Below are 21996 nucleotides of genomic sequence, written 5' to 3'. Positions count from 1 at the left end.
GAAAGAAAAGCGCTGCAAAAAGTTTGAGTTAATTTTTTTCCTCATCTCAGTTCTGATATTTTCTGTCTTTCTGAGGCAGTTTATGAAAATTAAAAATGGTGACAGTGACAGACAAGAAACAAACAATATCTAAGGCCTGCGAGTTGTTCAGATGCTCAAGGAGGCACAAAGTATTGCTATAGCAACCAATATGGTTGGCTGTCTAGAGCTACTTTAAGCTACATCACAATCACAGCGCACGTTGTCAATAGCAACTGGAAAATGTTGTACTATATCCTAAGGGTGGGCAATATGGACTTAGAGTTTTATCACAATATTTTGCCATACTTTTGTGATAATGATAAAAATGAGGATGAGAGCTACCCTTGACAACAAATTTATGACGATAAATGGTATAATTACACACTTCTACTCTAGACTGTCTAGTTGAGGCGGTGTTCTTAAGGTCTGAAGAGATTTAGAAAATCAGAAAAAGAAGCACATCAGTTTGAACTTTATGACAAAATCTATAAAAATGAACAATTAAGGCCTTCTTGTAGCATAAATGTGATCTTTGATGTTTTCTTGAAACAAAAATCATGTCTTGTTCTTGAGAATTCAACATCGTGTCTCTTCTTGTGAGTTTTAGGTATCTGGCCCTTATGACAGAGGAATGGTATTCTGAAGTATAATTGTGAATCTGATTAATCTGGAGACTCCTGCATGATTTTCGTCCATGAAGAACTCTTTCCATCTCCTTGGTGCATGAAGTTGAAACATAATAACGGCAGGATGTGAGGGCATCCTTCATCAGCCCCTCTACCAACTTGATACGTATGCAGCTGCCCATATGTGTGGTCTGGTTTCTCAAAGCAGATCTTAGACAGGGGAATTACCCCTCTCCCACTTTCTGGATTGTAATTTAACCATCAGTTCAGTGAAATTGTAGCAGGCCGTGGGAGTTAGGGGAGGAAGTGTACAGAGTAACAATTAGACAGAAACGAGAGGACAATACGCTGAGAGAATCACAGGAGCGTGGTGGAACCAAGGAATTAATGAGGAGAGAATTTGAAACATTTCAGCGCTGGGTTCTGAAAGACCTGATTGTCCTCCAGCTGGACTCAGCAATGATAAACCGTTTGCTGACAGACGCACAGCAGAGCCTTGCTTCTAGGAATGACTGCTAAGACAGCGGGCTTCTCCCAGCAGCCTTCCAGCACAGACAGATGTGTAGCCGGTCGGCTTTATGGATGCAATCGCAAGAAGTTTAATGTTAAAGGTCATGACCTGAAACTGCCAAATAGAGAAAGGCTTTCTGATAGGAAGCCTGGAGCGGAGGTGCAGGTATGTGTTCACTGCTTTTCTGTGTAAGTGAGTGCAGTTAGTGGATGAGAATCCGTGCGAATGTGAATACTTGTTTGTGCTGTAGAATGTAAAATAATATCGTCTCTCTTGCTCAAAACGATCTTGTGTTTCTTTGTTACAAAGAACAAAGAAATGGGGATTGGCCTCTGTGCTACCTGCTGCATCAAACTCTCTGCTCCAAGTAAAAATAGTTCAGCATTCCTCCACACAGACTGAACAAGAGCTGGGTGATGTGGACAAAATTATGATCATATTGTTTTGTGGTTTCAAATTAAGATCTTAGTTTTGAAGATATCTGTTTCAATGCAAATTCAAAGAACAAATCAAAATAAAGAATAGTACATGGTATTGATTTTTAAAAATGGTTGTCAACTAAATACTAAATGTTCTTAAGAATTGAAGGACTTTATGGAATAACGAGACTTTCTCAACCAGCAACATCTCACTGTACAAATCCCATTTGATTTATTGTTTAAAGTGTTGACATTATGTATTTTATAAACACATAGTGCCATCCATTTTAAAGCACAATCAAATATCTATGTTGGCTTCAGTTGTTATGAAAATGCTGCATTTATCAAAAAGAATGTAAAAGGCATTTGACCGAGTCCAAACTGTTTCTGTCAATATTAACGCATGCAATTAATCTGAAAATTAATTAAGTGTTAATATTGCATAATGCAGATTAATCAAACTACTATTTTGAGGGTTACACCGTTCACAGCAGTGGATTATGGATTTGACCCAGGGAGTGACAAACCACAAACCTTGAAATTGGCCTTTGTCACTTTAAAGCTGCAGTTTGTAACTATTATAAAAATAGGGGTGTTTTTTTTTTTTTGCATACTTATTAAAACTGTCTCCACTATAATTTGAGACAGATAATTTGTGAGAGAATTGAGCCTCTCTGCCTCTTTTTTATGGTCTTCCTGCTATCTGCAGAAATACGCCAATCCAACAACCAATCAGAGCCAGGAGGAGGGTCTTGGCACTAGACATGGGTACCTTAGACACTTGAATCGATTCAGTTTCAATATCCAGGACCTGGGAATCACTGTACCAACTTTTGGTACTTTTGTGTGTTGTCTTTGTCACTCTTCAGAGCGACTAACCGACTGTTTTGTCTTATTGCACAAATTAAAATCCAGTTTCACGAATTCCTATTTGCCATTTCCCCTCAGTTGCAACGTAAATGTTGCTGTCGCCATCACCGAATGTATTAGACATTTGTTCGTCCACGTTGCTGGTTACAGAAGAAGAGTCACTGACAGAGGCAGGCGTGCTAACGGAGGCTAATGCAGGAGTTATAGCTCTGAGGTTGTCGAAAATTGTGCATTCTTCAGCCTTAAGGAAAATCATATACTTACCCAGGTGCTTTCTCAAGCTAGACATGTTTTCACTGCTGGCCTTGTACTTCGTGATTCAAATATTACAATGAGCATAATTTGCATCGCATTTTGAAAAGTGCAGCCATACCTTTATAGCGTTTTCTAGCGGCTATGCTTACTTTGTGTACTGAACTAGTGGCTGCTGACTTCATTACGCTCTTGCGCGTGCTATGCTTTATTCAGAACAAGCATGGAAAATCCCCCACTGTTCCCCCATACTGTAACAATGATGCGTTTAGGTACCGAAACATTTCATTTTTTGTGAATAGGTACTTGGTAGGACCAACGGAATTCGGTCGGTACTTATAGAAGTATCGAATTTGGTACCTATCCCTGCTTAGCACTGTCAATTACACTTGTGTACGGACTGCTCAATGTGTTAATGGCTTACCGTTAGAGGACAACTGTTTATGTCAGTATACTGTACTGTGCATGAAGAAGAAAGAAAGAAAGCAATAATATGTTATTGGACTATTTACAATTAGGCTAATAAAATTATTTACAACTCTCAGCCAGGGCAGATCACCTCTGTTCGTGCAACTCCCACATGCAGCGTTGCAGATGGCTGTTCAGCCTGTTGCGCCTTTGATTTCTGATGGATTCGTTTTTCCACCTGCCTTGATGACTGCAGCTGTATGTTCATTTTTCATATAGTACGTAGTTTCTTGTGAGATTTTCATCTGTGAAAATATGTAAGGCTGACCAAACACTGCGATACGTTTTGAAAAATAGTATCTATATTTACAATTTAACTATCAGAGCAGAAAAATTACAGCAGTCAAAATGACTACTAATTGTAACCAAAATAGTTAGAAATGATCATAAATTCATTCCTTTGTATGCTAAACATGAATTCTGATTCACTATGAAAATTTACAATTTTAGACAAACGGTATTCTGGCAACCTTTCTCACCATAGATTAGTTCGTCTTACCATAAAATCATTTAGAGCTGAAATTATGGCTTTAATATTCTATGTAGAGTAATGTCCAGCCACTGAAGTTTGTTCCATCTTTTATAGGTCATTAAGACACATTCAATTCACTGTTAATTTGGTAGCTTCAATTATTTCACCACTCGGTGATAAACATTTGTAGTGCGCTGACAACATGCTAGCTAAAACAGCAAGATAACGGCAGATAACCACAGCAACTGGTGACAGTCTAAAGTCTGGCTGGCTCTCTCCACAGTTAAGTTTCGTGCACATCCTCAGTGTTTACAAACAAATAATCCCTTCCTACACAGAATATGTTGCCTTTTTGGACTGGAGGTCAGCGTAAAGGAGGCTCAGGCTTAAAATGTCGTGCCCTCTAAGGGCTTAGCGTAAAGAACATTTAACCTTAGTTTCTTCAGAGCACAAGTAAGCTCTGACTAGAGACAGGGGTGACAAGTCAGGCATATTTCATCAGTCTAATTAGACTGAATCCTCTGTGAGGCTCAGAAAGGAAAAAGCAATTGGTTTAGGACAGCAATCTGGGACAGAGGAGTTATCCCATTAGAAGGACGGATTGGTTGATCCAGTTTGCTGCGGCTTAGCTTCATGAAAGGTTCACTCTTACAGTCAACAGGTAGCTTTCTGACTGGCTGCCTGTCTGGGTGTTATCAAAGGCAGGACATGGGCCCCCTCAGCTTTCCTATGAGGGAACTCCAGCACCGCTCTTATCCAGCAGCAACAGCTGCTGGATTCATTGGAGCCGCCTGTGCCTTTGTCCATTGTGTAAGCGTGTGTGTGTTTGTGCTGCTCAGAGGCCGTGTGTGTGTCACCCTGCCAGGAGCCAGGCACGGTGTGGGTGGAAGGTACATGTTGCTCAGGTTACTGGTTTCTCCTCAACACAGGACTTGCTCTCTGTCTCGTAGTTTAGCAGATGAGAAGAGCAGAGCACAGAGGCGAGCAGCGGGCTATTTATAGATCACTTCTGGCCTACTTGGCAACAGGAAGGAGATGAAGACAAGGAGAGGAACTATGGAGGCCAAGGAGGAGCAAAACAGAAAATAGAACTGGAGCAAAGAATGGAGAATCAAGACTCCAACTGTGGAAACTCAAAGATGGTGGATGGAAATATTGTTCATAAATATCAATCAATCAATCAATTTTATTTGAATACCACATTTCAGCAACAATGCAGTTCAAAGTGTGTTACATCATAAAAACACAAGAATAAGAAGAAACCAGTGACAAACATTACATATTGATGAGTGCCATCATTAAAATCATCAATACTCATAGAATATGTTGGTCAATATTCCAATTATTTCTGTTTAAAAGCAACTCTAAACGGAGGGGGTTTGAGGGCTAGCGTTAATTTAAAAGAACTGTTTCAGCTGTTTTAAAGTTTTCTGGAAGTTTAAATATATATAAGTATAAATATATATTGAGGTTTTCATGCAGTTTTGTTTCAGTCACATGTGACATGCTCAGTACACTACCCAGTCATCAAGTATTAGATGATCAAGTCATCTTTCAATGATCATCATTAAGAGTACATGAATAAAGGATATTACGTTTGAAAAGTATTTCCATTCAACAAAGAAGTTTGTTTCCAAAAGAAAATGAGACGGGCATCGCTCCAAAGTATTTGTGTTGGAGTATAAAGACGCATGTTTCCTTAAACTACAACCACTGGAGGCACTCAGGTGACCTCCATTCCACTCATTGTGAGATGACTAGCACCAGTAGGCTGGACCTCTGTTGAATTAGGCTAGGTGTGAATATTTCTGCAGTCACTTGTTTTATGTTCATATTTGTATCTGCATGCCATTATTTTCATAATCAGTTTTCACTTTGATATTAAAGAGATTTGTTTTGGGGTAGGAAGGCTTGACAAAAAAAGGAAGCCAAATCATGTTGGCTGTGATTGATTTGTAAAATCAATAAAAGGGTAAAATATACAAGGCGGTGAATACTTTTTATGGACACTCGTAGCTTGATTATTTATTGTATAGGTGGCTAGATTCAGTAAAATCATTACGCATTTGATATGATTTGATAGACAGGTTTGACAGTAGCATATTTTATTTACTGTAACTGAAACATTGTGTCCTCACATCCTTAAAAAGTCTTAAATTCATGTATCTAAAATTAAGGCTTTAAAACATATTAAATCCATTTTAAAAACCTTAGTCACAGGTCTTAAATTTTGTTCCTGACAGGACTAGATAACCCTGTTTCTCATGGACTTAACATAATCATTGCGTTCTGTGACATGAGGCCGTTCTGGTTATTGGCTCAGTATTGGCAGATGCCTGTTTTAAACTGGCTTGTATTGGCGTTGAATCGTCGCCATCATTAACAGCACTCTGCCTTGGAATCCCCTAAACTCCTGTTTCCTCAGCTTAAGTAGCAGAAAGGGAAGACCCTGAAGGTACCTCATAAGCTCAGCTATTTGCTGGAAGTCCTACAGGTCTATATGAGGACATGATTTCATCTGTTGGCTGCTACGGTCCCACTTTGAATGTAGCAGCAGGTCAGCTGCTCAAGCCTTATATGGCAGTCGGCTTTGAGGTATTTCACCTTAATCCATTGCAGGAATTCGGTCCTACTACTTACAGAAACAAACAGAGGGAATCAATGCAGGCATGGCTGGCTGTTGAGGAAAATCCTCTCCGTCCTCTTCCTGTTCTTTGTTTCATTCCTTGCTCTTCATTCATATCCAGAATGACAAAATAAAATAAAGTTCTTTCATCTTTTGCCCTTGTCTAATAAAATACCTTAGAGATGGGAGTGCTTTGGAAGCACATGATGATCTTGTCTGCACGGACGTACCTGTGTGAGTGTGTGTTCTGCTGTGGTGTTTTCTGTGTTTAAGTTGACACAGCTGGTGGGCAGGATGTCAGATTTAGACCTCTACGTCTGTTTGTAATTCTCCCCTAACAGAGCGGCCTTCCTTCGCTATAAATAGCCTCATACTGTGTGTGTTTGTGTGCGACCCGCCTCGCCTCGCTGCGCCTGTAGAGAATGATGTTCTTGATGCTGAGCGTTTGCATCTGCGCGCGCTTGTGTGTGCTTAATCTGTGACGCGCCCACTGTTCCGCGCCCTGCTTTATTTGCTGTTTACGTCCAGCGTGTGTATGCGTGCGTGCGAAAGTTGCTGGTGGTTGTAATGATGATGTATTGATAATAGGGATGCACCGGTCCACTTTTTTCACTTATGATACTGATATCTGAGCTAATGACTGATACCGATCCAATATAGAAAAACATTGTCGAGTTGTCTTCAAAGGGTATTTTTTAACTCAGACATAGATGTAGGCCACTTTAACTGTTGATTTAGCTATTCAAAAGTTGCTTAGAGCGACAAAAGCAACACATCTCTTGGAATTGAATTAGCTTGTTTTTGTTAATATGATTTACAATACAGCTTTTACTTAGATGTCTAAGTAAATAGAAAATTACATTTCTATTGATTAAAATGTGAAAATGTCAGCAGTTTGCAGCGTGTTGACAAAAAAAAAAAACATTACTTGATCAAACAAAGGACATTTCTTATTGTATTAGTTAGAGATGGACTTCTTCAACTTACGATACAGACACCGATATTTGAGGTTTGGTATCGGTCGACACCGATCTGATACAGAAAAACATTACTGGAGTGACATAAACCATTTTTTGTTTTGTTTTTAAACAGAAAGAAATGTACTGAATTAGAAATTTCTTAATTATCCAATAGCTTCAAAATCTTAGTCATGTACAAACAACACAACTTTAATTTGTTCAGTCAGTGCAATTAGGAGTACACCAACCAATGTACATTAAATGATAATAAATAAACTGAAATTGACAAAAACAATAACTCCTCTACTTTGGTCAAACATGCAAAAACTAAACTCCATCAAGTCTTGTTTCAAGTGGTTCAAAAGACGCAATTCGGATTTCTAAAAATAATGTAAAACAAATGTTAAAGCATAACATTACTCAGAGCACAAAGTATAGAATTAGACTGAACAGATCTGCCATTATGGATCGGGCACATCTAGAATTTTTTTCAAAATCAGAACCGATACAGATATTAATATTGGATCAGTGCATCACTAACTGTAAATTATTTACGCCTGTTTTAAAAGGTAAAGTGATGATTTTACAGCCCCAATGCTAATGAAGTTGAGACATTGTGTAAAACATAAAAGCAGAATTTGACATTTTTTGACACTTATCCAAATGCAATTAAAAAACGTTCAATCGAAGATTCAACTGGTGGAGTCTCTAGTATTTATTCGTCACTGTGAGTATGTGACGCGTCTCTTAGGATTGTCAAACTGGCCTCCTCCAGTGTTTGTAATATTCTGTAAGCGCTGTTGTGTTTAAAAGCTGATACTTCAGTTCAGTTCATTCTTCATCTGAAAGCTGTTGCTGCCTTCTCTGGGTTTTTTTCCTTTCCATCTGTTCACTCCATCTTTGTTTGTTACTCTCTCCTTGACCCATTGCTTCACTGACTGATGTGTGTTTAAACATCTTTAGAGAAATTAGAGATTGGTGTGTGTGTGTGTGTCTGTAATGGGTCTTTTTCTTCTCGCCTGTTCCTCTCCTCCCATGCGTAAAATTACAGCTCACACACACGCACACACACAAAACAGCAGGCACTTTTTTATGTTGACAGATTCCCGGAAGGTGCGCCACATGTGAGAGTGAAGCTTTGTGTTGTTCTGTGTTGAAACCGTTGTGTCTTTTCCCCCTGCAGACCAGCATAAAGGAAGGATTGTTGCTGAAACAGACGAGCTCCTTCCAGAGGTGGAAAAAGCGCTACTTCAAACTGAGAGGCCGAACGCTTTACTACGCCAAAGATGCCAAGGTAGCTCCACTCACTCCTCTTGCCCCCGTACACCGGAGAGCGGCAGTTTGTAATGCAGTCTAGTTTAGATGGGAAGACCAAACTACTTTTAAAGACCAGCCTCATGTCTGTCTTTTAACGCCTCAAACAGTTCACTGTTGGGTTTGCAGACACTTTTCAGTTTGTTCAAACATAGGGTGTTTTCACACCTGACAGTTGGGTCCAGTTGGTGTGGTTTGGGACCAAAATTGCAATATGTTTTACATTTTCATTTGTGGTTCTGTTTCACACTCATCTGTGTGAAAGAAAAACCTGTTCCTCCTCTCCCTTGTGGTGGCGCTTCACCAAGAACCCCTGAAGGAAACAACACAAAACCCATGAAGAAGACTTCACGAAACGTAAACAAAAATAGAGCAGAGTCAGATTCCAGCGGTTGTAGGATTTCTCTTTGGTAAAAAAAAACAAAAAAACATGAGCCATTTCTCTTGCTAGTTCTGGACTTGCATGTTTGTTTTGGTTGTATTTACCCAGAATGCTCTCCCTATAGTGCGTTCCCTGCTTTTAGAGTGGGGTCAGGTTCTCTTGGTGTCCACATACGCATTCAGACCGCACCAGAGTTCACTTCCAACTGAACCCAGACCGAGGTTTTTAGACGGACCAGAGTTCGTCTAACTCAGAGTCCACATCAGAGTTTCATTACACATTCACACCTCCCCATAAGAACTGGTGTTTCTAGAAGAACCAAGTAGAGTAGGATTAAATCAGACTGAACAGGCCAGGTGTGTATGCATCCTTAGAGTTAGTTCCTTCAGTCTTTCATAAAATCAAAACGTGAGAATTTACTACCTGCTAACAGGGATGACCATCTCTATGTGGACTCTTCTGGTAGCCTAGCAACCGGAAGTATTATGAGTTAATTTAGGAGCATTTTGATGTGTGTTTGTTAGTTTTAGATGAAGCTGGAGTCTCCTCTTGTTTTCTGTCATTTAAAACAAAACTAAGCTGGTACTGCTGGATGTAAATTAACAGTATTTATATCAAAATTACAGTAATATCAATAGGCTTTGTCAAACTCAATAGCTTTCTCTAATTGATAAAATTAGCATATCCGTGTATAGCATCAAGACGTAAAAATTTCACGTGAATCTGTAAATTAAGCGCATCCTAAGCTTTGTCTCATCCAGGTAAGAGACCAGCTACCCACTTGAATCACAAACAACTTCTCTATTCACAGTGGTGAACAACTCTTTCCTTTTCTGTTTTTTTAACCTAACTCTCAAGGAATGAAACACATGTGTGTGTGTTTGTGTGTGTGTGTGTTTGCACGTGGACTAGTCTGGCAGCGCCTTGGCGCGGTGGCAGGAGCGGGCACTGCGCAGGGTGTCCAGGAGCCGCGTGTGCTGGCGAGTCATGTCCGTGTGCTGGACGGGCGCGCGGCGCTCCCCCCCACCCCTTGGTGCCAGTGGATCTGAGGAGGGCCTAGTGAGAATTCGGGTCAGAACTGCTAAGCCACGGGGCCAGACCCACAATATGCAGTAGTGCTGCATTCATGTCATAAGGCTGCAGAAGCGTTCAGTGCTCATTAAGTAACAGAATAAACCCTTATGGTTTTTCTGGATGGCATGAATGCGCTGTATGTTAACATATAAGTCCAGATTTGGCTCCAAAGGGGTTTAGAGACTGTAAATCTTGAATAAGAGAATAAATAGCATGGCTTTCTGTGACAGTAAAGAGGGACCAAATCAAGACTACTGAGAAGACGGTAGCTGCATTTAAATTACAGATGTGCGCAAAACTTTGTCGATATTCCACTAATGTCAAAAATCACAATTTCGCAATTGCTTCCATTAAATAAGAATCATATTTAAAATCACACAAATAAGTTTTGTTCACTTAATAAGTCATTAAAAAACACGTCACGCCATCATTCTTCTCCCACTTCCTGTTGTCTTCTTTGTTGTTTCTACCAGTAGTAACATCCGGTGGTTGATCATGTGACTTGTGTGATGCGGAAAAAGTGTTTCTGTTGCAGTTTTGAAAAATTTGAAAAAACTTGGCATGTTTTCATTAGGCAAATTTATTTTCCTACTTCCTAATGCAGTTATGTGGTCAAGCAGTTAGTGGAGGACAAATCCTAAAGGAAACTGATCTACATCCCAGATCAATCTGAAATGAGAGTAAAATAATTCATTTGAAACAAGTACAAAATTATGAGTACAACTCTGTGGCCTTGTGTCATTTCTTTTTTAGAAATAATAATAAAAATAAAAAATTTTAAATTACACAAATTGTTCCAATGAAATGCAAGCTGCTTGTGCAAGGCAGCTTGGAAACAGTGTTTAACACAAGGTATCAAAATGAAGATAAAAACGAATAAATGAAATAATAAATCAGTCATTGTAACAATAATTGATCAAATGTCAGTAATCAGCAAAAACACAAAGAAATGAACATCCTTACTCTGCTTCTTCCCAGCTTTTGTTCATTTCTTTCCAAACCCAATTATCAATAAGCATAAACAATATTTCCAAACACCATAATGACAAACAGCTGTGTGTCAGCAGGTGTAAGGAGCTCTTTGTTGAGAGAGTGGCTGTTTTTGGTACACTATTGATTTTATGTTTGATCCAAGACACAAAAATAGGAACAAACAACAGTATAATTGAGGCACAGCAAGCCTCCTTCAGAAGGGAATTGGGAACAAAATTAGAGATGGTGTACATACTGGAAAAGCAGTCAGTCCAGAAACAAAACCATCTGGAATCAAATATATGTATGAAAGGAACATTTTACTTAAATTTTAAAAGTTATAAAATGTAAAAAAATAAAAAGTCCTGAAAACTATGAAAAATACTTTCGGTTTGATATGACTTTTTAAAAAAGCTTAGATAATAATTATTATTTTGTTTGTTTTAATTATCTGTGAAGATCAAGCAAAAGTTATTGAAATCAGCTGATTTCAATAAGAGATCAGGTGAAGGTCAAATGAGGAAGTCAGCCAACAAGCCGTTCATTCATTATTCATTACTCCTTTAGAATATAGAAATCATGTCTTCCAGTACTGAACTATCACTGTTAGCCTCATTGAGCTTCTCAGTAGTCTTTTTTTTTATACCCATGTTGCTGCACAGTTTTTCTGTTCCCTGAAAAGTTTTTGGGTTTTCTGAAAAGCTACAAAAATCCACCTTTTGTTCATTTTACTGATTTCCAGAAGTTATTTTTGTTCTTCTTACCGACCAACTTTGTAATAGCGAGAAAGCAAAAGTTGATCACAATCATTTATGATAACTCAGCTTGTGTTACCTACATATTTTACACACAGGAGCACCTGGAAGCTGTGTTGTTCATTGGGAAAGCTGTAAGCCAACAATGTAGGAATAGGTCCAACTGAGGCTAAAGATCAGGGTAATGAAAAGGAATCATGAAAGAAGCTCCTCAGTAATCTAAGGAAGGTTTGATTGCTGTGATGCCAGTAGCAACTTTTCCATAGGTTATTAAGAAAGTTTTAAACACTCAGTCTTTTAGAAAATCATTGAACTGCATGTGAAACTCCTGATCTACACTAAAACACTACAAACACAAAATCTTATCAATCATTTTTTATCTAGTTTCGGTACAAATATCTGACTTTAAGTCAGTAATTTCTGTTTTAAGTCAGAAATTACTGACTTAAAACAAGCTCCTACATCTTGCTGAAAAGTTGCTTGTAAGTTAGATTTGTCGTAATTCAAGTGTACTAATATATTTGCATTGGAAACCAGACAAACATTGCTTAGTAAAATTTTGTAGTTTTGCAGTGTACCACACAAACCCTGACTACAGCATATTAATAATATATATATATATATTTTTTTTTACAAAACAGGGGAAGTACGTTTGCAATTGGGTTATTTTAAATATTCAGCCAATAAGAAAGTGTGACTAAAAATATTTGTTTTTATTTGTTCTAAAAATTTATGAGCAAAAGCATTTGGTCAGTGAAGGCAAAAAAAAAATAAAAAAATGCTAGCTTTGAAAATTTAAGAGAATACATATTTTGTTTGTCTTACTGCATTTCAGAAAACTTCCAAACTTTCCTGTAGGAAGACTAATTTTAAGTGGAATGTCAAAGGAAGTAAAATCTTGTATTCAAGCTGGTTCTGTCCTTCTGTATAGCTGTAGTTAGTGTCCACTGTCCAACATGTCCATCCTCTTAGTGCCTCTAAAATGGCCTGGCTGGCGGTGCTGCCGTACAGAGGAACGCTAACCTCCTCACTGATCCTCAGAGAGGCTTCATCTCAGCAGCCTTCAACTCGTCCTCCTCTCCTTCATCAACCATCACCTGACTTAGACTGGAAATCAGCCACAGAACAAAGAAACACAGATCCAACATGGAAAAGAACCATGTCAACAAAGAGCCTATCTATTCATCCATCAGTCCGTCTGTCCGAGTTAGTGACTGTACTGGAGCCTCAGCGGTTCCACAGTCCATTCCAGAAGGCCGGTATCCGGGTTTTGTCCCCAGCAGAATGAAAGTTGTGAAAGCTGAAAGGATGAAGGAAAGGAGGCTAGCTCTGACTGCTGACACGCTGCCACTGAGCGCAACTGTGAAATTATGGGTAACACAGGTCTGAATGTCTGCATCCGTCCACCCATCTTTCAGCTTTTACCACGGCTTTACACACATGCACCCACGCACACTTACACATGTGTGTGATATTGTGAGTTGCGCTGGTGGCGTGACGGTGACAACATTCATAGAAAAATAACAAGAAAAGTTACAATAACATGTCACTTCCGTACAGCCACCATCCACGCTCACAGTCATCCCAGCATCTGCTATGAACACACATGTAGCTGTATGTGGAAATGCTGACACACACACACACACCCACGCCCACACACACACACACACACACACACACACACAGAGTAAGTGTTGGCTGGGATCCCTCCCTCTCTAGCCAGGCCTGTGGAGAGTGTTGTTGACTGGGCATTCCCTCTAACAGCTGTAGCAGCTCACTCCTCACACACACACACACACACGCGCACACACACACACACACAGAGTCAGAGGGCATTCCTTTGACGGCATCGGGTTTTGGCCCACAGCCGTTTCGACTCAGTGGCGTGCCTTACACATCACAGCACAGTTAGCATATCATGTTCCTGTTTGTAGTCGCCGGCTCTCCTCCATGACTGACTGCAGCTCCAGCTCCTCCACCACCCAAATTTTAATAACACACAGCCGCATCCACCACTATCTTCTTCAGGCCATTCTCATACAGGGAAAGAGGCGAAACAACATAGAAGGGAGCGCTAGCTCCTCAAAAGGTGTTGATTTGTGGTGAACATTTCTGCAGCTAACAAGCTAACATGTTCTCATTTATTGTAAACTTTTATGTTAGGTGTTTGTTTCAGGTTGTGACCTACCATGGTCTGATTTGTTAAAAACCCCTTCGGTGTGACGGTTTATTACTGTAAAAAGCATTAATATCAAGCACTTCTTGAGACTCTTTGTTTCTTCTGTTAGCTAGCTGTGAGCTAAATAATAATTTCTGCTTTCTGAATGCAAAGACACTAATACTTAGTCGTCAAAGCTTCTAAAAAATTCTAAGTATCTGAATTATTCCTTTAAGCCAGAGGTGTCCAAAGACGGCAATTCAAGAACGATACAAATTCTGAAGATTTTTTATTTTTTATTGGGGCAATATTTCAAATAAAAGGGACATTTTACAATGGAAAATATAGGCTACAGCACAAAGTATCCAGTAACCAGGCTTTTTGTGTCACATCTATCCAGCATGTTTGGATGCACCCCGATCTGCTTTTAATGAATTTATTCAACTTCTTCTTTTCAATTAAAGTGACATATATATTGTTTGTGTACCTCAGAATTGCTGAAAAAAGCTCTAGTAATTTTAGTTCATTCTGAGCTTTAAAATCCCTTTAAAAATTCACAAAGTGGACCGTTTCCTTTAAAGGGGTGAGCCTTCAAAACCCTATTTATGTTTTGGATCGACAATACTTTGCATCCCTTTCCAACAAAAATTGTGACTGCTGATTTAATTAAAGTTTTACAGCTTCGTTTATTGTTGAGCAGGTAAAATAATTCACTGTACTTTGGTTTTCCTTTTTCCTCTCTTTTTTCTTCTCCCCCCTCTTTCCTTTTGACAATTTTGGTCCATGTCACAAAAAGCTCGTACGCCCCTGTGTTAAGGATTACCTCTGTGTCACATTTACAAATACTTCAGTTAGTTTAAGAGCAGGGAAGCTTAATCCTGCTAATGGATGGTTAATAATAAGCTGTGTGCTGACTCACTTTGACAATATCATAACAGATGCCGTCAATTAATGATATGTGGCCATAACCTGATCCCTTTTATGAGATTAGATTTGATCACGGAGGACTCCATATAGTCCAGAATGTGTAATATAATACCTAATCCGGTTCACTTAGTGGCTTATCTTTTTGCATTTCTTGTAATTAGTGAAACAAACTAAACTATTGCAATAATACTCAGCTTATGCTGGTTTAGAAAAATGTTTGAAAACAGTGAGAAATGTTTTTAAGATGTTTTTTTGTATTGCCCAGAAAGTGTTGTCCTTAATATTTGACATATATTAGTTTCCATTTTATGCTGAAAAGTTTCCTTCTACGCTTTGCTTCACATTTGTCCTCATACCGCAGTTCACAACAGGCTCAGCTTAACCTGATGTGTTGTAGATGCTTGTAAAAAAGCTTTTTTTATTTTTTTTTGTGGTCTCATCTCTCTCCTTCCTCTTCATGCCTGGCCTCTCTCTTGGCTGCAGTCCCTTATCTTCGATGAGGTGGATCTATCAGATGCCAGTGTTGCAGAGTCCAGCACAAAGAATGTCAACAACAGCTTCACGGTGAGTGCTTCTTGCTGTCTTAATGCACACATACACACACACAGAGAGTTACAGTGGAGATGAAGACACTCACAACCAACTGTTCAACTCTTCTCCATTTTTCTCACATTTTGAAGGTTTGGTGAGCTTACATTGCAGTCTGGGGGGAAACGGGAATAGAAACTTTACCCAACGCCAGCTTTAGACTCTAAAAGCTGTTTGGTTTTTCATAGCGATCGCATTTTTTAGACTAGTTCTAGTTTCAATATTAGTCTGATCTGCAGACACCATTTTTGGTTAAAACAGTAACAGCAGAAACACTTCCAGGTAATCAAACACAGAAATAAAAGATTATGGTGCCATGACAAGTCAAGGCAGGAACAAAGTTTTTTGTTTTTGAAAAAAAGGAGAATCTCCATATTTTTGTTTTCCCAAATACAGAAAAAGGGTTTCACAAGTCACAAGGTACTTTGTCAGTGCTCTCTCACGGGTAATGTTTTGAAAGAGTCTTGTAAAAATAAATTCCAATAATTTGGAGGGGTTAGCTCTCCCCGCTATCCCCCACTCAACTCCTCCAGACTAGCAGCAGCAGCCATTAGCAAACACCTGGTGGAACTGGAAATCTGCTGAACTCATACCTCATTAAGCTACTACTTTATGAAACGCTGTAAAAACATTGTCGAATGCTTGATAGAGGATCTTTGTTGTGACAACGTCCTGAAGGTGAAGTGTCAGAAAGAGCAGAAGCTCTTAAAGGGACAGAGGCCCAATTTCAAGGCATTAAATTGCAAAGTCAAGTTTCTTTTAAGTCATGTTGGACATATACACAGTTTTTTGTAATGTATGTTTATTTGGTTTCTTTTGAGTGTTGCAAAAACATAAGAAAACACATTTGAACACTTCACAGAACTAACAAAGCACATCCTCATGTTATAAACCTTCATTAAAAAAATTTATAAATGTAAAAAAATGTACTTCAGATCCCAGGTGTGATCAAACTCTGCTCCTCTTTCTTCATGATGCGGTCTCAGTCTCACAAAGCAAATCCTGGTTTCCAAATAGTATCATTTTTTTCCACTATCACCAACCCAAAGAGAAGAGGTTATTCCTCATACCTAAATAGTCAGAGAAGGAGCTTATGATAACACACAATTGAAATTTTTTTTCTGAAAAACATTGAAAATTAGACATCCAGTATGATTGAATTTTATTTAGAGCTGTCACTGTTAATGTGTTACCGCATGCGATTAACCTAAAAATGTTTAACGTGTTAATATTACATAAAGCAGATTGATTGCATTACCTATTTTGACCTAAAAGCCTCTCCTGCGGAGGGTTACCTCAGTCACAGCACTGTGATCTTGTACTGCGGTCAGCAATGCAGAGTTGCAAACGCGAGCAGAAAATTTCACTTTAAAAAAAGGTAGCATGTATCCTACTTATTGCAACACTAAATTATCTTTCCACTGAAGCACAAAATGGCTTATGGCTGATATTTCTAAAGCACGTTTGAAACAGAAAAACTTCTTTTAGAGTTTATGTAACGTCTCCTGAGAAAAATAAAGTTGGTGGATCGTTTTAAATTGCATAAGGTTATGTCTGGCATTTATATAACATTTATGAATATTTCCTAAACATTCTTCCCATATTTCATCACTCAGTTCTATGTTAAGCTCATCAGCCCGGGGTTATTTGTTACTAGCACTGTTATAAACGATTCTATAGAAAGAAGAGTCCGTCCTGAGGGGCCCGGTTAAAGTTGATCATCTCTTCCAATGTCTTAGAAAATTTACAAGATTTTTATAAGACCTGAATGTAATATAGTTACATGATTGTGCTATGAAGTGGTACTATGTGTCTGGAAAAGACATAATACTGCCCCTTTAACGTTGGCATCATTTACCATCAAATGTCGTCAGCCTGTATTCTGTCAGAATAAAGGCTGTCTCTCTCAGTCTCTCTACGCCTTGAGGTGGGGTTTTATCAGGCCGCCGCACAGGAAAATGGGCTTTGCTTGACATTTTGTTACATTTCCCGTTATAACTTCATCACACGCTTCTCACCAAGACATTTCCTCTGGAGGGAAACAAGGCATAAACATGTGAGTTGTTGCTCAGTTTGCGTGTAGGAGGAACTTGAGAATTATGAGCAAAAAAAAAAAAAAGAAAAAGAAGGATAAAAGCAGAAAGTGAAAGAGTTTGTGGTGCCCTCTGCTTTCTGTAAATGACTCTTCCTCCCCAGGGATGTTGCTATAAAAAGAAGCGAAGAGGAGGAGGAGGAAGGCTTGGGAGCATTGCCTCAAGGGGAGCGTGCGGCTATTTTTAGCTTTGGCTTGAAACGCTCCGCTGAGTGCCTGCGTGTGCCTGCTGCATGCATGTTACGATGGGGATCACGCACAGGGATGGCAGGATGTTGATGGTCACTTCAATATTTTAGATATTTAGAAGGAAAACACACAGATGTTTTAATACTCTGGATGGAGCTGAGCCACAACGGAAAGTCAAAAGGTTGAGCAAATACTGTAAAATAGTAGCTAAGGTGATCAGAACGAAAAGAGAAGGAAGTGATGGAGAGAATGAACAAAAAATAAGCAAGAATGTTGAGAGATGAAAGCGCCTACTGGACGTGTTGTTGGTGCAAAGGCAAACACTCCGAAAGGGAGAGCAGCGAAGGAAATCCTGGAGTGATGTCACTTTGCCGCTGACTGCATTCGTACACATGCTCCCGAGGGGAAAGGAGAGTGTGTGCGTGTGTGTTACGGGGGAGGGGGGGACGTTAGAGAAAGGAGTCTCTAGCCAGACCGCGGCGGGAGCGAGTGGCAAGACAAGGAAAGGGAGAGGAAGGGGACCGATGAAGAGGAAGAGGAAGGAAAAGACAGATGGAAGAGGAGGAATGGTGAAGCAGAAAGGTAACGCAGCCGAATTTGTTGTTCACCTGCAGCTGTTTTGTTTTATATATATATATATCTATATACATATATATATATATTTTTATGCATGCTGACCGACCCGGGGAACACCAGACTTCACTGTTCATAGCAGAGACACGACTGCCTTCTGGAAATCCGCACAGCCTGTCTGTGTTGCTCTGTGTCGTCGAGAGGATGACTGACGTTCCGGCGTTCTCTGCGCTGCTTGGTAGAATTCATTGAGTCATGTCTGTGCAGAGATGCTTCACGCTTCATGCTCATCCGTGTGTGTGTGTGTGTGTGTGTGTGTGTGTGTGGGCGTGTGCATGTGCGTGGTGCTGAAGTCTCCTCAGGGCAGAGCAAGGACATTCTGGATGTGCAAACATCAGGAAACCTTATAATACGAGTTAGAGACACAAATCATTCTACTCTCACATAAAGCTTCCACCTGCATCAGTTTTTATGTAACCAAACAAACACAGTAATAGTAATAAAGTACTAACACGAATAATGTAATGCGTTGAGAAAATTGTTGATTTATTATTAGATATTTAGGGTGAAGCCTCTGAACAAAATGTTCCGTCCAGACGAGTCCCGACCTGACTGGAAGTAGTCTTCCCTGTAAACACAGCCGATGTTTCATCATATTCACTTTCTTAAGCTATAATATTAATGCATGGATTAAAGCTGCAGCCTGTGTATGTGCATGAGTGTGTATGGGTGTGTGTGTGTATCGATGAGGCTGTTGTAGCTGGTAGATTGAGCACCTTGAGCTCCACGTGAGGGAGCAGCTCTCAGCCCAGCCCAAACACTGAAGTGGTCAGAGTGTGGGCAGGAAAGCCCGCCTCTCGCTGCCCCGACAAGCCCTTTGTGAATTTACAGGGAAATTCACAACAAAGCTCTCTGTTTTCCTCTGTGTTTCCCAGTTGCTGCTTGGTATAAAATAACAGTTATTTTTAGGGAGTTGTGATCATCCACTGCATTCAACTTTAGTATCTTTACAAGAAAATAATAAAGATTGTAAGTAATTGTTAAAAGAATCACACGGCTGCTCTGTTGATGAGGCAGGTGTTGTTCATTATCTCTATTTGGGTGATACAGATTTCAAGTTTCATCAGAATATTTTGTGGTACTCTTGTGATTAAAGTGACAATAAGAGCTATTTGTTTCTTCTTTTTCAGCCAGTTGTATGTTTGCGATTGTGTCACAGCAGTTATAGCCCCACAAACACTTGAAAAACACATTTACGTATCACACATTGCCATGTGTGATACGCTTCTTATGAACACCGGTCACATGAAGAAGTGTGATTTGTGTCACTAAGCTGCTCACAGTAACTGCATCTAATCTCATTTTCAAATACAATGATAGCGCTCATTGAACAGTTCAGAAAATAGATAAAAATAATGCAGACAGTTTTTTGTGGCGGGGATTAAGCATCAATAGTTGTAATTTATCGGGATGCTATGGAAATCTATGCCATAGACACAGTTGATATTATTACTCCGCTGTGTTTTTCACAAATATTAGTAAAAAACACGCGGAACTGAAAGTTTCCTTTTTCACAGCAGCGCCTCTCATTAGATTCCTGAGCTGCTAAGTTAGCCTCTTTTTGGCGCCAATTGTTACTGCACAATGCACACTTGTCTGACCCATTCATCTCTGAAGGTCACTCATCAAGAGTGCTTTTCTGCACTTGAGGGATGCCTGGCACCATTTCTTTTTTTCAAAACAGCCATTCCCAGTTTCCCCTGGCAACCAGACTTATCACCGCTCCGTTCCACACGTCGGACACCTCAGAAAAGAAACACACGCACACACACAAACAGGAATGCATGCCGTGTACGCCAACATTCCCGGTTGCTGTCCAGAAGTGAGGACGTGTTGTGATGACCGGGAAACAAAAGAGCGACTTCTCTAAGGAGCAACGGAGACAAACAAGGGGGAAAGGCGGGCAGAACAGCACAGCCACTTGTGCACTTTAGTCGACTGAATGGCTGCATTTTCTCCTAACATGCACAGACACAGAGCTGCATGAATGGAGTGTCACTGTCAGTAATTCAGAAGTCGTCGTCTCCACTTAACAACGGAGGAAGGAGGCTAATATAATTAGCTTTGTTACCGAAGGGAGGGATGACAAAAACATCCCTTAAAAACCTTGTTTGTTTTGGGAAGGTTTTAAGACTTTCCTTTCAGCTCTCGGGTAGATCAGCAGTTACTGAAAAGTTGGTTAGCAAAAGAATGAAAGCAATCGATAGATTCAATGAGTTTCATTTCAGAAACACTCTTGTCTTCAAAATATCTTTGTCAGTGGTGACGCTGTGGGCAGCAAAGTCCTCCAGTAGCAGTCACAAATCTGAAGAAGCCTCTGACTGAAGATTGTTGCTGCGAGGATGCTAACATGCAGCAAACACATGTGTTTGCAGCACATGTTCCACAGCAACATGGAACATGCACTGAAAAAAAGACAAAGAAGGATCAACTTTTAAAAAATTGTGTTCATTGGGCTCAAGTGATTGAATGAAGTTTGAAAACTTAATCAGCTAACTTGGACAAATTGAATTGAATTACTTATTACCAATATATTCAAGTTGGATCACCTATTTTCTTTGTTCATCATGTCCTGGATGACACCAACAGTTTTGGCTAATCCACCTCTTTTCCTCTTCAAATCTCTTATAACTTCAAATATATCAGCTACTTAAGATACAGTAGTTTGAAATGTTAACTATGTGATCCTTTTGTCTTTGTTTGAAAACAGTAGTAGCTCTCGTGCTCACATATGGTGAAGTCACATTTGTTTCCAGCATTAAAAAGAACTGACTTGACCTCTCACAGCAATGATAAACATGTTTCTATGAACCGACTTTAGAAAATGAGTCTTAATTGTGATTTCAGAATTACAGCTTGAGTAAAACTAATCAAATTTGCTACAAAATAGAGTAGGTTTTGTAAGTTTGTTTGAAGAAACTTTTTTTCTGCATCATTCTTGAGAGGAAAAAAAGCTTCACAAAAAGCAGAGAATGTAAATCAGCCGTATTATTCTGATTGGTGTGTCTACATTTGTGTCTGTAGGGAATTTTTACAATCGCAGTCAGGAAGGTAAAAATTCTAAGGATCCCAAGAATTTTAATCCTTACTCCCCAATAAACTGTGGCACTCTCCAGGCAACCGGCCTGCAGGCCCACAGAGCCCAAAGTGGAGGAAGATGTTATAAACGCTGCGTCACACAGGGAGTTTTATGTAACCCCGCTCTGCCATATGTGCATTCACACATGATTTCCTCCTGGTTTGCACTGCACAGCTTGTGACTTTGCTATCAAACAGACCAAGTGTGCTTCGGGAAGCTTAAATGTGTTGCTTAGAAATAGATTACTACCTTAGTTAGTTAGTTTGTTTTTTTTCTCTCTAAGTGGCGTTGTCTCTTTCAAGGCCGTTTGATGTTTGTTTATCATCGACCGTGTTTTCTGATCGGGCTTTTCTGATAAACGATGGCAACGTGTGGCTTTAAAGCAGATGGTTAGCAAGTGACCTCCAGCTTGCAGAATGAAAAGCTAACACTGACACACACACACACACAAACAAACGCATACACACACGCTATGGTGTTTACCTGCTGTTCTCCACACTTTCAGGAGAGCCTCAGGTGCAGCTTCAGACATGGCTGTGGTCAAGAAGCCAGAGGCTTGTTATGTGTGCGAGTGTGTGTTTGTGCTGCTGGGTAGGTGGACTACACACT

The 21996-nt window shown here is 39.7% G+C and overlaps 1 protein-coding gene across 7 annotated transcripts in view; it reads left to right on the top strand.

Annotated features, from left to right (window-relative positions):
- The window catches only part of dgkh (diacylglycerol kinase, eta), a 65860-nt gene that overhangs the window by 7943 nt on the left and 35921 nt on the right, over positions 1–21996 (top strand). For 3 of the 7 annotated variants that reach the window (XM_044131350.1, XM_044131346.1, XM_044131347.1), the window contains exons 3-5: positions 8408–8518; positions 9833–9991; positions 15290–15370. In XM_044131350.1, the coding sequence (XP_043987285.1) occupies positions 8408–8518; positions 9833–9991; positions 15290–15370 (351 nt within the window). Of the gene's footprint in view, positions 1–8407; positions 8519–9832; positions 9992–15289; positions 15371–17114; positions 18258–21996 lie in introns of those variants that run through there. The other 4 variants (XM_044131353.1, XM_044131348.1, XM_044131352.1 and 1 more) reach the window with 3 other exon arrangements.

This window comes from Gambusia affinis, linkage group LG11 (assembly GCF_019740435.1).
Source record: "Gambusia affinis linkage group LG11, SWU_Gaff_1.0, whole genome shotgun sequence".
In the NCBI taxonomy this organism is placed as follows: domain Eukaryota; kingdom Metazoa; phylum Chordata; class Actinopteri; order Cyprinodontiformes; family Poeciliidae; genus Gambusia; species Gambusia affinis.
This window is presented reverse-complemented; position numbering and strand designations above follow the sequence as displayed.